Source organism: Euleptes europaea, chromosome 7, assembly GCF_029931775.1.
Source record: "Euleptes europaea isolate rEulEur1 chromosome 7, rEulEur1.hap1, whole genome shotgun sequence".
In the NCBI taxonomy this organism is placed as follows: Eukaryota; Metazoa; Chordata; class Lepidosauria; order Squamata; family Sphaerodactylidae; genus Euleptes; species Euleptes europaea.
Window position 1 is genome coordinate 2,703,990 of NC_079318.1, and position 15,689 is coordinate 2,719,678.

Consider the following 15,689-nt stretch of genomic DNA (forward strand, 5'->3'; position numbering starts at 1 on the left):
TTTCTTCTGGCATCAAATTGAACGTTGGTAGGTTTGTTTTTTGCTTGTTTAGTTTATATCTAGCAAAATAACTAAAGGTATCAATTTGGTAGATGATTCTCTCTACTGACTTCTTGTGTTGTTGACAGATTAGTACTACATCATCTGCATAACTTCTGATTTTATATTCCTGATCTTCAAATTTTAATCCTTGAATTTCTGGATCCATTCTGATTTTATTTGCCAGTACTTCCATTGCTAGATTAAATAATAGAGGTGACAAGGGGCAGCCTTTCTTGTGCCTTTTTCAATATCAAATTGTGCCGTCAACATTCCATTTATTAGCAATCTGGCTTTTTGTGTAGGATAGATTGTGTCTACTGCATTCAGGAACTTTTCTCCGCAATTCAATTGCTTCATCATATTCTTAAGAAAAGACCATGACACATGTCAAATGCCTTCTCTGAATCAAGGAATAGCATTGCAGTTTTCTTTTTGTTGATTTTGGTGTGATGAATGGCTGCCAAAACTACTCTTAAATTGTCCTTTAGTTGTCTTTTAGGCATAAATCCCATTTGATCAGGATGTATTATTTTCAAAATATGTCTCTGCAGTCTTTCTGTCAGTATCGCCGCCAATAATTTATAATCCACATTTAATAAGGAAATCGGTCTGTAAGCTCTTGGAGAGTAATATTCTCGTTCGACTTTTGGGATTTATGAGATGTGTGCTTCTTTCCATGAGTCTGGTAATTTGCCTTCTTGTAACACTTCATTGAAAGTTTTCTGTAGGTATGGGGTCAAAATGTGTGCCATCAATTTGTATTAGTTAGCTGAAAGTCCATCTGGGCCTGGTGCTTTATCTGGTTTCAACCTTCTGATAGCATCTGAAATCTCTTGAGTAATGATGATCTGGTTTAATGAGTGTCGGTCTTCATCAGAAAACTTGTTCAAACATGCTGATTGTATATTCAAATCTAAGCCAATTTGTTCGGTATCATTGTTCTGATACAGCTTTTTGTAATAGTTCATAAAAACTTCAAGAATATCCTCTTCTTTGTTTGTCATTTGACCATCCTGTGAAAAGAATCCTTTTCTCTGATTCTTTCTTTAATATGTTTGATAATAATCTGCCAGGCTTGTTTGACTGTTCAAAGTATTTTTGCTCGGCAAATTTTAGGTTTTTTTGCATTTCCTCTACTTCAAGTTTGCCGATTTTGTGTTTTAGCTCAATATTTGTTTTTTACCTGACTTCTTGTGGTCTTCCTCTAATTGTTGTAGTTGTAAATATAATTGATCTAGTTGTTGCTTTTGATCTTTTTTATTTTTGATGTTATAGCTATCAGTCTTCCTCTCACATAGGCTTTGCTTGCATCCCACACTGAATTCACTTCCACTTCAAGTGTTGAGTTTTGAACAAACAATTCTTTGATTTCTTCTTGACATTGCTTGGTTATATCTTTTCTTAACAGTATGGTGTCATTCATGCGCCATCTTCTTAGTCCTTTTCTCTCACTCCAGAACTTTAATTTCAAAGGATTGTGATCTGCATATGTTGAAGGTAAAATAGAAACTTCTTCGATGTAATTCAATAACGCCTTGGATATAAATGTTAGGTCAATTCTGGAATAGGAGTTAAGTCTGTTGGAAAATAAAGTATAATCTCTGTCTTTAGGGTGTTTGAATCGCCAAGCATCCGATAGGCCCCAATCTTCCATAAACTGAAAAACTATCTTGGGCAGTTTACTCCCTTTGAATTGAGATTATTTGTCTGTTCCAGGGTCCATCACTCCATTCAAGTCGCCTATGATCAAAATTTCTCCTTGATGAATAGCCACTAGGTCTTTGAAGAAAATATCAAAAAAATTCTCTTTAGTGTGATTTGGAGCATATACATTTGCTATTGTTAATATTTTCCCCTTTGCTCCTTGTGTCACTGCAATTTGGTATCTTTCTTTTTTTATCTTCAAGAGTATCTATGATGGTCAACTTATTTCCCTTGAAGTAAGTTGCTACACCTTTCTTCTTTTTTGGTGATGATGAAAAATAAACTTTTCCCAATTTCTTACATTCCAAAAATTTCCCATGGGCATTTTTGATGTGTGTTTCTTGAATACAAATTATATCACAATATTCTTTAATCAACTTATGAAATATTTTCTTTCTTTTTGCAGGTGAGTTAAGTCCATTGACATTTATGGACAATATTTTTAAATTGTCCATCTTAGCTCGTTCCCGACGCTTTGTCTAGTTTTAGTTCTTCTAGAACTTCTTCTTCTTCAAGTAATGAACCTCCTGAAGCTAGTATTTCTGCCTGCCTCTTTTCTTCTCTTGCAATCTCCAACAGGGTGTCTGGCGAAACGAATGGTTTTGCCACTTCCAAGAAAGCATTAACTTGGTCCCTCTCTGGTTGTGGGGTCTGTGGGTCAACTTGAGCTAATCCTAGAAGAGATTCTCTCAATACTAGTCTTCGTTGATGTGTGGGAACATTTTAATAATAATAATTTCTGTGCATTGAAGTGCGTTTGAAATGTACGGTAGTTTAGGATCTGTCCTTATGCTGTTCTCTTTCCTCTGTAACCAATATGGCAGGAGAATCTAAGAACTGTAAATTTGCCATATTCATTTCAATCCTCAGTCTTTCACTTTCTTATAGAAAAAATGTTGCTGGGAGTGACTGTTACCCCGTCTTAATTCACAAACATCACCTGACTGTTTCCCGAAGATATGCCGATATGGCACAACTTCATATACACCTGGTCTTGATATCATCCCAAATTCCAGCTTATGAGGTAGAACTGTTGATATGGAGTCTTGTCTTTTATCTCTTTGTGGGGAAGAATAGAGATAAATTAGTTAGGAAACAACAGAGAAGCTTACCAGACCAAGAATAATTGGGGCAATATGAAAATATTAAAAGAGAATGCAGATTTTCCAGTCACATAGTTTCTATGTATTTTGGATTGAATACAACGATTCTCTTCCACTCAGCATGGAATCTTCTGTTGGAGAAAGAATGGAAGGATTCTTCCCTCCAGTGGAAAATTGCTTGCTTAGCAGAAGGAAACTATAGGATTCAATCCATGAAAGATAAAATGGGTCATGGCAATAATACAAAGCAGTGGGACAGAGGTGTCATTACTTTCCAGGATGTTTGATGAGGGATTTATATTGCTGTAAGCAAGTTAGACACACATGTGTGCACAAGCACACACGCACACACACATTCTTGTCCTGATAAATTACTATCCTTGCCAAAGATAGGTAAAACTGCCCATGCTATCCTGGGTTTGGGCACAGATTATCACAGAAATAGCCCAGATTTGGGTCAATCCTACACATGACCCAATTTGATTCTGCAGCAATTTTAAGATTGTGCTGGAAATAGATAAAAGTTTCATTAAACTGTTTTTTGGCTATATGTGAACTTCCTGAACTGAAAAAATCAGTGTGGAGAAGTCAGAAATGTCTATGTATTTTGGAAATTCTTGCATGTACTGACAGGTGTATTATGTGGCACATAATCACGTTGATACCTGTCAGCATCTCCTTCCCAACCGATTTTTGTTCCAAATTATTCATATTATCATTGTAATTGAAACTCCTTTCATTTTGAGTCAATTGATCAAATCAATTATAACCAGTTGCAGAGGGTTTCAAACATCTCACATTGTCAGAATTTTGTCTCTTATTTTGCAAACAGTACAGCTACTTTTCCATTCACTGTTGCTTCTCTTTACCTTGTTTTATTTCAGATGCTTGTGGACAGTGTTAAGCCTGGAGTAATCCCTCTAGTATATGAACATTGTGACACATTGGAAAACCTCTTTTATTGTGTAGAAAAAGAGTTGGATGGCCAAACAGCAATGAGTATCGGGATTGTTAGTGATGGAGATTCCAGAGGGATTAATTTACTTCAAGGTGGGGTTCAACTTGAAATAGCAAGACACTTTTAAACTAGTCATTCATTAATAGAGCCAGAGTGGTATTGAGAGCCAGCGTGGTGTAGTGGTTAAGAGCAGTGGAGTCTTATCTGGAGAACCAGGTTTGATTCCCCACTCCTCCAAATGAGCGGCGGAGGCTAATCTGGTGAACTGGATTTGTTTCCCTGCTCCTCTACATGAAGCCAGCTGGGTGACCTTGGGCTAGTCACACTCTCTCAGCCCCACCTACCTCACAGGGTATCTGTTGTGGGGAGGGGAAGGTGATTGTAAGCCCACTTGATTCTCCCTTAAGTGGTAGAGAAAGTCGGCATATAAAAATCAACTCTTCTTCTTCTTACCGTTCAGTAACAAACATTTTAAGGAGATGAATGTGCATCACAACTTTGATTCCTGTATTAAGCTTTTGTCTTCAGGATTCTGCTCTTGCTCGCACAGTGTGTGGCATAGTGGTCAGCTAAGGATCAGGGTCGTGCAGGTTCTAATCCCCACTTGGCTGTGAAGCTCACAAAATTACTAACCCAGGGGTCAGTTGCTTTCCCTCAACATTGTATAGAATCATAGAGTTGGAAGGGACCACCAGGGTCATCTAGTCCAACCCCCTGCACAATGCAGGAAATTTACAACTGCCCTCCCCCCACACCCCCAGTGACCCCCACTACATGCCCAGAAGATGACTAAGATGCGTTCCCTTTCATTATCTGCTTAAGGTTATAGAATCAGCATTGCTGACCGATGGCCATCTAACCTCTTCTTAAAAACCTCCCTCCAGGGAAGGAGAGCTTACCACCTCCCGAGGAAACCTGTTCCACTGTGGAACTGTTCTAACTGTCAGAAAATTCTTCCTAATGTCTAGATGGAAACTCTTTTGATTTAATTTCAACCCATTGCTTCTGGTCCAACCTTCTGGGGCAACAGAAAACAACTTGGCATCCTCCTCTATGTGACAGCCCTTCAAGTATTTGAAGATGGTTATCATATCCCCTCTCAGTGTTCTCCTCTTCAGGCTAAACATACCCAGCTCCTTCAACCTTTCCTCATATGATTTGGTCTCCATCTTTGTTGCCCTCCTCTGGACACGTTCCAGCTTGTCTACATCTTTCTTAAATTGTGGTGCCCAAAACTGAACACAGTACTCTAGGTGAGGTCTAACCAGAGCAGAGTAAAACGATACCAGCAGTATCTGGACACTATACTTCGGTTGATTCAGCCCAATATCTCATTTGCCTTGTCAGCTACCGCCTCACACTGCTGACTCATGTTCAGTGTTTGGTCTACTAAGACCCCAAAATCCTTTTCACACACACTACTGCTCAGGCAAGTCTCAACCATCCTATAATTATGCATTTGATTTTTCCTGCCTAAATGTAGAACTTTACATTTATCGTGTTGAAGTGCATTTTATTAGTTTTAGCCCAGTTCTCCAGTCTGTCAGGATCATCTTGTATCCTGGCTCTGTCTTCTACTTTATTTGCTACCCCTCCCAATTTAGTATCATCTGCAAATTTAATAAGCATCCCCTCTTTTCCTTTATCCAAATCTTTTATAAAGATGTTGAACAACACAGGGCCCAGGACAGATCCCTGAGGCACTCCACTAGTCACTCCTCTCCAAGTGGATGAGGAACCATTTACAGGCACTCTTTGGGTACGATCTGCCAACCAGGTACAGATCCACCTAACAGTAATAGGTTCTAAACCATTGCGTACCTTGCAATTTTGTTGTAAAAGTAAAATAAGGGTGGGGGAATACCATGTACATTCCTGGGAGAAAAGGTGGGATAAAAATATACTAGAAGAGAAACCTGCCTGTTTTTATGATTCACCTCTTTTCTAGCCAAATGTGCAGGGCAACTTTAACAGCCTTTTATGATTTGCCTCCCTATGATAGCAAGTCAGCAGCAGCCAGATTTCATCTGGCCTGTTTGTCTTTCTTTTACTGCACATACTGTAAAGCTGAGGTGTGAGCTGAAGGGCTCTTGACCCTTGACCTCTTAGCTTGTAAATGGTACTTGTGGATAAACCAGCAATATATTCCCCACACAGAAGGTGGATGCTATAACCTCATAATAGCTTTTTTGAAAAACGAAATGCTGCTGTTGTAGGTGTGAAGTTGTGTCTGAAACCTAATAGAAATGGGCTTAGATAATCCATTTCATCCCACCTAGAGTTATATAGCTGCCACCTGCTCATCACTTGGAGGGCAAGCAACCAGCCCATAATCATTCAATTCTCAGGATTTTCCAAAGTATTTGTTTAATTCTTTCTCTTTTGACACCTGTTTTTCCCCCTGCTGTCCTTCCCCCTGTCACGGATCGAGGGGGAGAATTCTCTCTCAATGAAATTATGCCTGTCAGAAATTGATGGCACACTAAGGCTTGGTAAGGATTTAAACAGGCAAACTTGCTTTCAGAACGACAATAGGTTGGTCATAAACCAATAAAGAGTAAGCACTTCATGCTTAAATATATGTACAAGAGAGGATTAGTTGTTTTCGGATGGTAACACTAAAGTCACTTCAAAATGCTGGATACTTGTTTTCACTGAGAGGCTTGCTTTAGTTTATCAGTTACTTGTTCAGATTTCGCTTGAGTTTACTTAAAACACAAGGTTGTTTCAGTTTTTTTGGAGTAAGGAGCTACATGAATCACTTCACTGGGTTCACTCTGGACTCCAGAGAATAATTCTCCTCACCCCTTTAGGGATCCCTCAATACACGTGAGTTGACTTCCCTCTCCCTGGTTCTGAGAACTCTTTCCTTCAGAGCTATCTCCCAATTTCAGTACCAAGATGCACTCTATGCTTTCAGAGTTAACATCCATATGAATCAGTTGAAGACCCTGTCTTGGTCAAACAACTTAAATAGTGTTCCTTTTATTTTAACTCCTGAGTAGGGTTGTGCATATTGATAAACTCGAACCAAAAATAAACCAAAAATTAGCCATTTCGGCAATATTCAGGTTTCAGTTTTACCACATACCGAAACTTGGGAATAAAGCTGAAGCTGAATAGCCGATTGCCGACTCAGCTGAATAGTTTGGTGAAGATTGGGTCAGGGATTCCGATTTTATGGGGTCCGGAAGGGGTTGCCCCACTCCTCCATGCATGGTAAAGTTTACAATGTTTTTCTATGGGGAGTGGGGTCTACCCCTTCTGGACCCCATAAAATCGGACCCCCTGCCCCAAACTTTGGGGTTCATGTGAATTTGGTGACTCTATCTCGAAAAATGCCCTCCCAGGAGAATTTTAAAAACCACTTACCTTTTCACAGTTGGTAATGGCCACCTGCTTGAAAACTCAAGTCTCCCATGAATCATTGCAATGATCCTGTACAATTGCGCAGGGGACTCTCCTTGCATGAACCCCATTCCCCATACAAAAACACTGTAAAGTTTACCATGCATGGAGGGGGGTGACCCTTTCTGGACCCCATAAAATCAAACCCCCTGACCCAATCTTCACCAAACTTTGGGGTTCATGCAAGGAGAGTCCCTTGAAGTTTCCATGAAAAATCGGAAATTCTACCTCCAAAAAGGCCCCCACAGGAGCTTTGAAAAAATCCCTGTAGACTATAATGGACCTGAATTTTTGGGTAACCCCAGAAATAAACCTGAAATACAAATTTACCGGTATGGGTATTTGGCTTATTCTGGGTTTACCAGGAAAAAAATCAGGCCCAACCCCAACCCAAAATTTACTGATTTTTTTTTTTTTTGCACAACCCTACTCCTGAGGACAAATCCTCCTCAGACAGCCACGGCTCTCCCTAGCTGCTTAGAGCTCTGTCCATATGGAACTCCGGTGCTGAACTGAGTTCTGAATGTTACCATTTCATTGGCCACTTCCAGAATTCCTTAGCTGTCAATCAGCTGGCTCCTAAGCCAGAACAACTTCCTGGATTCTTGCATTCCCCACACCCCCACTGAACTGCTTTTTCACCAGCAGCTGAAAAGAGGCCCCTTCTCCCACCAGTGGCAAAGGGGCTGGGTGATTTTAAGCTGAAAACAAGTAGAGGGGGAAAGTTCAAGCGCTCCCTCTCCTACTGTTCCTCCACATAAACTCAAGTGTCTTGTGGCTTCTTCTCATTGAAAAGAAAAAAGGATACTTGCTCTTACATGCATCTTTGGTGCAATGCCTAATTTGTCCTTAAGGCTTCTTGACTGGGCATCACTAACCCTTACTTCTCAGAGTTTCTTTCAGCCAGGAGAAAGCATGTTCTTATCATAGATCTGCTAGAATGAAAAAAAAAACCAACCTTAATTTGTTGGCCCTCCTTGCTGACGAGTTTAATTTTATTCAGGCTATAGAATCAGCACCAAGGTCCTTCTTAATCCTGAGGTGAGAGAATTCTGGAAGAAGCTAGGAAGCTGTGTCACCTCACAACGAGAAGGTGGCTATATAGACATTTTTCTTCCCGTGGCAGCATCAGGTCAGTTCAATTTTAACATTTGCTACAATGGCTAGTCTCTGTTGGTTTGCCGTCCAATCCACTGACCTGACTGGGCCTTGAAACAAGTTTATTGTGAAGATGTTTGCTTTACTAAAAGAGGTTGACACACACTCTATATCAGTGGTGGCGAACCTATGGCATGCGTGCCAGAGGGGGCATGCAGAACCCTCTCCGTGGGCACGCGCACAGTCGCCCAGCACATCTCTGTGTGTGTAAAGTGCCTTCAAGTCGCAGCTGACTTATGGCGACCCTTTTTGGGGTTTTCATGGCAAGAGACTAACAGAGGTGGTTGGCCAGTGCCTTCCTCTGCACAGCAACCCTGGTATTCCTTGGTGGTCTCCCATCCAAATACTAACCAGGGCCGACCCTGCTTAGCTTCTGAGATCTGAGGAGATCAGGCTAGCCTGGGCCATCCAGGTCAGGGCCCAGCACATCTAGAGAGTTGCAAATCCAAGGCAAAACCTCCCATGCGTTTTGGTCATTTGGTCCCTCCCCTCGCCCACTGGCCGCGCTAAGACCCTGAGGGATCCGCCTGGGCCTGCCTCCCGCCTTCCTTTCCCCCCTGCTTCCCGGAGCCTCCCAATGGGCCTCTGAGCGGCCCCGGAGCAGCAGCAGCAGGCAGCAGCGAGGCGGGCATGGAGTGGCAAAGCAGGAGGCTGCTGCTGCCACTGCTGCTGGCCGCCCTGGCTGGTGCGCAGTACTAGAAGTACAGCTTCTGCGGCTTCCCGGCGGCCAAGCTGCCACCGCTGCAGCATGCCTACACCTACGTGCTGGAGCAGTAAGAGGGCAAGGGCTGGAAGGAGAGCATCTGAGCCCTGGAGGCCAGCCTGCGCCTCCACCACCTGCTGCGCGACAGCGAGGTGCACTGCTACCAGGAGTGCGCCGGCGGTGGCGGCGAGGCGCTGGGGGAGCCCTGGCTTGGGGAGCTGGCCTTTGGAGAGCCAGGCCCCGGTGCCGCGCCAGATGAGGGGCTGGCTGAGCTGGAGCTCTTTGGGCGCATCCTGCGGCATGCCTCCTGCCTGGGGCTCTGCAAGCATGGCCTGCCCGTCTTCCAGCTCTGCTACCAGCTGGCCGAGACCCTGCGCGACTTCCAGTGACGCACCCCTTACCTGTACCTGCACTACACGCTCTATAAGGTGAGGGGCATGCCCCCCGGAGACCGTCCAGCCGTGCGATCCTGTGCAGAGCGACTCTGCTAGCATGAGATGAAGTGGGGATGTTAATGTATGGGTTGTTTTTTCTAAACTAAAACCTCAGTATTCAGGTTAAATTGTCATATTGGCACTTTGCGATAAATGAGTGGGTTATGGGTTGCAGTTTGGGTACTCGGTCTCTAAAAGATTCGCCATCACTGCTCTATATTGTGCTATTCCCAGTTTTTTTTCTATGTCTGAGATACAAGATCTCAGTATCTTTTCCAGCGAAGCCAAGACTAGTCTAGAGTTATTTGAGTCTCTAGTAACCCCGTGCCTTCTGGGATGAGGTGGCAATGAAAAACACAACCTTCTCCTTCAGATGATTTCTCCTATTAACCATTGAAGTCAACAGACACATATCCTGCTAACGCATGATGTTCTCACAGTACCAGTACATGCTTTTGATATTCCACCGCTATAGCCATTCATTCCCCTGTAAAGCCAGATGTTTTGGTACAATTAGGCTGCATTCAGATGTTGCACTTACGTATGGCTAAGTAGAAATGGGTACACACCAGGTTTGTTGCCGGGCTGATGTGTACTTCTTGCTCCTTTCTCCCTATCTTCTTATGCAGAGACGAGTGGTTAAAAGGTAACCTGAGTTACCAGAAACATACAAATGCAGGCACATAGCTTAACATAACCAGATAAGATTCTGCTTGGTGGTGGAAACTGTCATGAAATCACAGCTGACTTAGGACGACTGCATAGGGTTTTCAAGCAAGAGAAGAACAGAGTTGGTTTACCATTGCCTGCCTCTGCGTAGCAACCTTGGTATTCCTGGGTGGTCTCTCATCCAAGTACTAATTAGGGCCGACCCTGCTTAAGCTTCTGAGATCAGGCTAGCCTGGGCCATCCAGGTTGGGGCAAATCCTGCTTAGTGGGGGAGAAAACTAATTCTGGTTAACCTGTTCCTACATTCTTATGTCACAGATAACCAGAGTTAATTTTTAACCACAATTCTCTGCATGAGAAGGGAAGGGAGAGAAGTGAGACAGGCAAGTGAAGCAACAAGGCTGGGTTGTGTGATGTCTGAATGCAGTCCTATGGTCAGAACAGTTTCTTAAGTCCCAAAAATCAGGAGCACAGTTGATATATCTTCCTCCATTCTTTTTAAAAATCATCACTGGCATAGAAATTCTCAGATCAGCATTGCTGTTTGTCTCCCCACCCCCTCATTATAAGATGGCCTCACTAAGAACTGTTATTATCCAATGCCTTTATTGTCTACCCAGCAATGGGTTTTCTGCTGGCAATTTCGAGGCTTTCATTACTATTGGGCTATAACGCCTTCTGTACTTCATGAATGTTGATCACATTACTGTTAGAGGACAAGAGGAGATGGCTGTGAATGATTAGCAAATCATACCCCTGGGCCTTCTTTCTTAAAATATGCAGTGCAAGAACAAATACCCTAGAGATTATTGATTCAGAAATGTGCAAAGAATTTCCCCAGATTTTTAACGAAATGTAGGTTAATGTGGCCCCTGCGTTAGTAAAAATCCTTATTGCTTGCTGCTTTTAGTGATGTCTAATCATCGCATTATAAAGTACATTGTTTAATTTGTCCAGAGGAAGGAATGGAGCTTCTTACCCAGCTGTCCAGTCTAACTGGAGCATTCTTCAGAACTCCCACAGGCATAGCAACTGGATCATATCAGCACAGTAAGTAGGTAAAAAAATACAGGGGTTTCCCAAAAGGCATAATTGTTTTAATAAAATCTACTTAGAGTTCATGTGAAATGGCTAATTTCAAGCTATATTAAAAATCAGTTACATTTGGATCCATAACTGACTATAATTGCTACAGCAGTCTGTAAGCATTCTTACTATACTCTTTTTCCAGCATGATGTGGGCCTTGGGAAACAGGGACCACTTTGATAGTTGCAAGACAGGGAAATTCCTCTGTTTAAAATTATGGAAAGCTAGGAGTCCGAATAAAAAGAGAAAAGGCAAAAGCAAACACTCAGTCAACACCTTTCTATGTAGATATTCTACTGCTTTTTTTATTCTTGCAACGACACATCTAGCTGTTATTTAAACAGTCTAATAAATTTATTAGGTTTTTATTATGCTATTATAGCTTATACATCTATTTTTGGACTGAGTTTTACAGTGCACAATACCAGACAACTGCTCATAAGAACATAAGAACATAAGGCCTTGCTGGATCAGACCCAGGCCCATCAAGTCCAGCAGTCTGTTCACACAGTGGCCAACCACGTGCCTCTAGGAAGCCACTAACAAGACGAGTGCAGCAGCACCACCCTGCCTGTGTTCCACCGCACCCAAAATAATAGGCATGCCTCTTATGATATTATTGACAATTTAGTTGACCTTATATTTGCTAGTGATAAGAAGTATCTGAAACTGATTGGCAAAATAATCCAAGAAAAAAAAATCCTTTGCTATGTCATTTAAAGTCCTCAGTGAATGGCTGGGAAATGAGAAAGACAACGCTCCACCTTCACTGTACTTCACTGAAGTAAAACTGCAGATGTGGCTGAGACTGACAGAATTCTTAGAAGATACACTGAAGACTATCAGGATACAGCTGAGACCGTACTTGTATGATTTGCAGAAGAAAGTGACTGGCAAGATTATCGGTGACTTCTCACTTTTTTAACCTTCAAAATAACTTTGAACACAGAACACTAAGTTAAAAGGCCGTACAGTGTTTCTAAAATGTAGATTTGTATAAAGTAGCTGAAGGTCAGTTCCAGTTCCTGGAAATGGACTATCTACTACATTGTATCCCTCCTTTTCACTAAGAAGATTAGGATGATATATCTGGGTTTTGCCTTCCCCATTTCATCCTCACAACAACCCTGTAAAATAGGTTAGTGAGACTGACTGGCCTAAGGTCACCCAAAGTGCTTTGTGGCTGGATGGGAATTTGAACCCTTGTCTCCTAGATCCTAATCCAAAATTGTAAACACTACACTGGCTCCATAAATGTGTAATGTTTGTATTCTTTATTTTTATTATCAAGTATGCATACGGGCAGCCCATTCCTGAAGGCAGGGTGGATGCACGGCGGCTGGGAGCAGTGCGGCCACAGCGCCTCCAGGGAGGCTTCCTGGCCACCACAAAGAAAAAGTAAAGCGAGGAGGCAGCGCTGGTGGCAGAGCACAGTGGCAGGGCATCCCGGGGCTGGAGTGAATGCCCCCCATGCTGGCGTAAGTGTCCCTTATCCCAGGATAAATGGGCACTTAACACCGGCATGGGGGCACGCTGGCTCCTGTGCCAATTTGGCCCCCCTTCAGGACTGCACTCTTAATATATATGCCTGCACTGCCAGACATGAAGATTACATACTTATAGTAGTAAATGTTTAATGTATGCAGCCAAAGTTGGTCTAAATAAAACATAGATGAAACACAGGAGGAATTAAGAAAATCATCAAGATAAGATGCCACTCAAAACAGATTACAAAGTTACAGATTTTAAGTTTCCGACACCACTTTTGCACATATTTTCTTGGCAGCCAGAGCATATTGGGCTGCCATGTATGTAATGCATGAATCTACATTCACAAGAAGGAATATTATTTTCACCTCATAGTTATATAAAAACGGCATAAGTGATGTCTGAACTCTCATTGCATATCTGGAGTATGTGGATTGCATATTGCATTTTTCACATGAATGTGTCTCCAGTGGCTGCATTTGTGTAGAAAAAGGTTTTGGGGTTGAGTGAATCAGCCCTCAGTGCACTGTATAAACCTAAAATTGTTTTTGTATCATGTAGTAATAGCTAACGTCAAGCCTTGACAAGCCCCCCACCCCGATATTAGTTTATGTGCCCTTCCTGCTGTCTGTTTTGTTCACTGAAATGCAACATAATGCAGCAAATATTGGTCTGGTGGCAAAATCATGAGGTTACTTGTTGCACGACTATATTCCTCAAAGCATTTTGGCCAATTAAGAAGATTCATGGCCCCCTTGGAAGTGATGAGATGGGGCTCCTGACTTGTGCTCCTCAACAGTGACTAAGGGCCTAATTAAAGGTAAAGGTAAAGGTCCCCTGTGCAAGGACCGGGTCATTCCTGACCCATGGGGTGATGTCACATCCCGACGTTTACTAGGCAGACTTTGTTTATGGGGTGGTTTGCCAGTGCCTACCCCAGTCATCGTCCCTTTACCCCCAGCGAGCTGGGTACTCGTTTTACCAACCTTGAGCCTTATAAAAAGAGATTATCAAATTTGTCCTCATTCAATTGCGTTTTACTGGTGAGGCCCAATGGTCAGGTGTAGGGTCCATTCGAGGAAGTAGCTGATAACTTTGGAGTTCATGATTAGCTGCGGGGAAAGTGAGATGGCCTTACAGTAATTTGCACATTGGACCCTATAGTCTAGTTTGTTGTAAATTACACATAGCGGGAGATAGTTTTGGAAGCAGGAGAAGTATTGATCCTCCACTGAAGCCCTCCTTTGTTGTAATTTAAAGTGACTAATGTAATATTCACCATACGTGCAGGTCAGATTATGTTTGATGCCATGAGCTGGTCTGAAGTTCAAGACAACCAGGAAATAGCCGAGGTTTTGTCTGATGGATTAATTGAACTCTCAAGAGGAAACTATGTAAGCTAAGTTTGTTGTGTTTATAAATGGAATTGCTATACTCTCTGAGTATAGGGTTATTTTTTTAAAATCAGTTTACATTCCACTGGGGACTGTAGTGCTGTTTTCATTTTATTTGATTTATATACATTGTGTGTTTTCATACCAATATGCAAAGCAACTAGAAAATAAAACAATATGAACAATCATGAACAGATCCAACAGAACCAATTTAAAGGAACATAAGACGATTGGGAAGGATGAATCTTGTCACTGAAACATCCCCAACCCAACTCATGGAAAGTCCCGATGACCCAGGCCCTGAAATGGTGATTAGCCAGCATACCCACTCTTCTCTGACAGTATAAAATATGGCAAATGGGGGATGTCTCAATTGGACTTTTGGTAAGCAAACAGGTGTGACAGCAATAGAGTTTTCTGATACAAGAATAATGGGTACCAACAAGCCTCCTTGGAGCAAGGATATCATTCTTGTGGGGCAACCACCTAACATGCTTCGGTATATACCCTTCTTGTACAAACTTCTTCATTTGAAAGGGTGTTTTTATTGCTCTTAGAGCATAAGGAGGCCAGTCTAAACACTTCAGGTCAGTGGTGTCTTTTTTAAGGGGCATAACATTCAAAAAGCTCCCAACATGGATTTCCCTGAACTCTTCCATGCTAATGCTCCTTTTTTCTCCTGCCAGCAGCACAAGCATGTGAGGTTACGTGAAGGAGCAATCCACATGAGGACTCAGTTTCAAACTTTGATTCCAATACGGAGATATTCTTACAGAATAATATCTAGCAACCTCACATGTTTAGGATATACATAGAATATAAACCAAACCATAAAATACTGTTCTTGTGCAGTCTGTATTCCCAAGGGACTGGTTCTTATGCAGCTGTACCTGGAATTAGAAAACTAGTCTGATTACAGTGTACTGCAAATCTGTTGTTGGACAAGATGTTAATTGTCTCTGCTTGGAAAAGGAATGATAGATACTTTATTTTGAATAATTATCATTATGTTTTTTTAGGAAAACCCTTTGGAATTTTTATCACATTTCCTGTTAAAGAAACATAATAAAAACAAGGACTTCAGAAGCCAGGTTTTTTTGACTGAATGCAATCCAGAAGGAGGTTTTGGAGAATCAGTTAAGGTACCCTCAGTTTGCTAGCTGAAGCGACCACTGTAGTTATCTGATGCCTCCTCATTTAATTTTGTTGTATAACTCTCAGGCAGGGTTGGGGCAATTTAATCAGAGAAGTGATACAGTAACACTTCAGTGGTCCAGGACTATATTTCACACTACCTTTCTGCTCTGTAAGTGGGGAAGGGCTGTGGTAGAATATCTGTTTTCAATGCAGAAGGTTGCAGGTTCAGCCCTCAGCATCTCCACTTAAAAGGATCAGGAAGAAGCTGAGATCTCTGCCTGAGACCCTGGACAGTAGACAATACTGACCTTGATAGACCAATGGTCTGACTTAATGAAAGGCAAATTCAAAGGTATGTTCACTCTCTAAATCTAATTAAATGTGTAAAGTATAAACTGGCACTA

General features: G+C 42.0%; 1 protein-coding gene across 1 annotated transcript in view; it reads left to right on the plus strand.

Moving 5' to 3' along the window:
• ECT2L (epithelial cell transforming 2 like) overlaps nucleotides 1-15,689 on the plus strand; it is a 60,048-nt gene that overhangs the window by 27,800 nt on the left and 16,559 nt on the right. Inside the window, exons 9-15 of the mRNA XM_056852532.1 lie at nucleotides 2,635-2,770; nucleotides 3,734-3,899; nucleotides 8,219-8,347; nucleotides 11,137-11,229; nucleotides 11,989-12,171; nucleotides 14,045-14,148; nucleotides 15,168-15,290. Of these exons, the coding sequence (XP_056708510.1) occupies nucleotides 2,635-2,770; nucleotides 3,734-3,899; nucleotides 8,219-8,347; nucleotides 11,137-11,229; nucleotides 11,989-12,171; nucleotides 14,045-14,148; nucleotides 15,168-15,290 (934 nt within the window). The remainder of the gene's footprint in view (nucleotides 1-2,634; nucleotides 2,771-3,733; nucleotides 3,900-8,218; nucleotides 8,348-11,136; nucleotides 11,230-11,988; nucleotides 12,172-14,044; nucleotides 14,149-15,167; nucleotides 15,291-15,689) is intronic.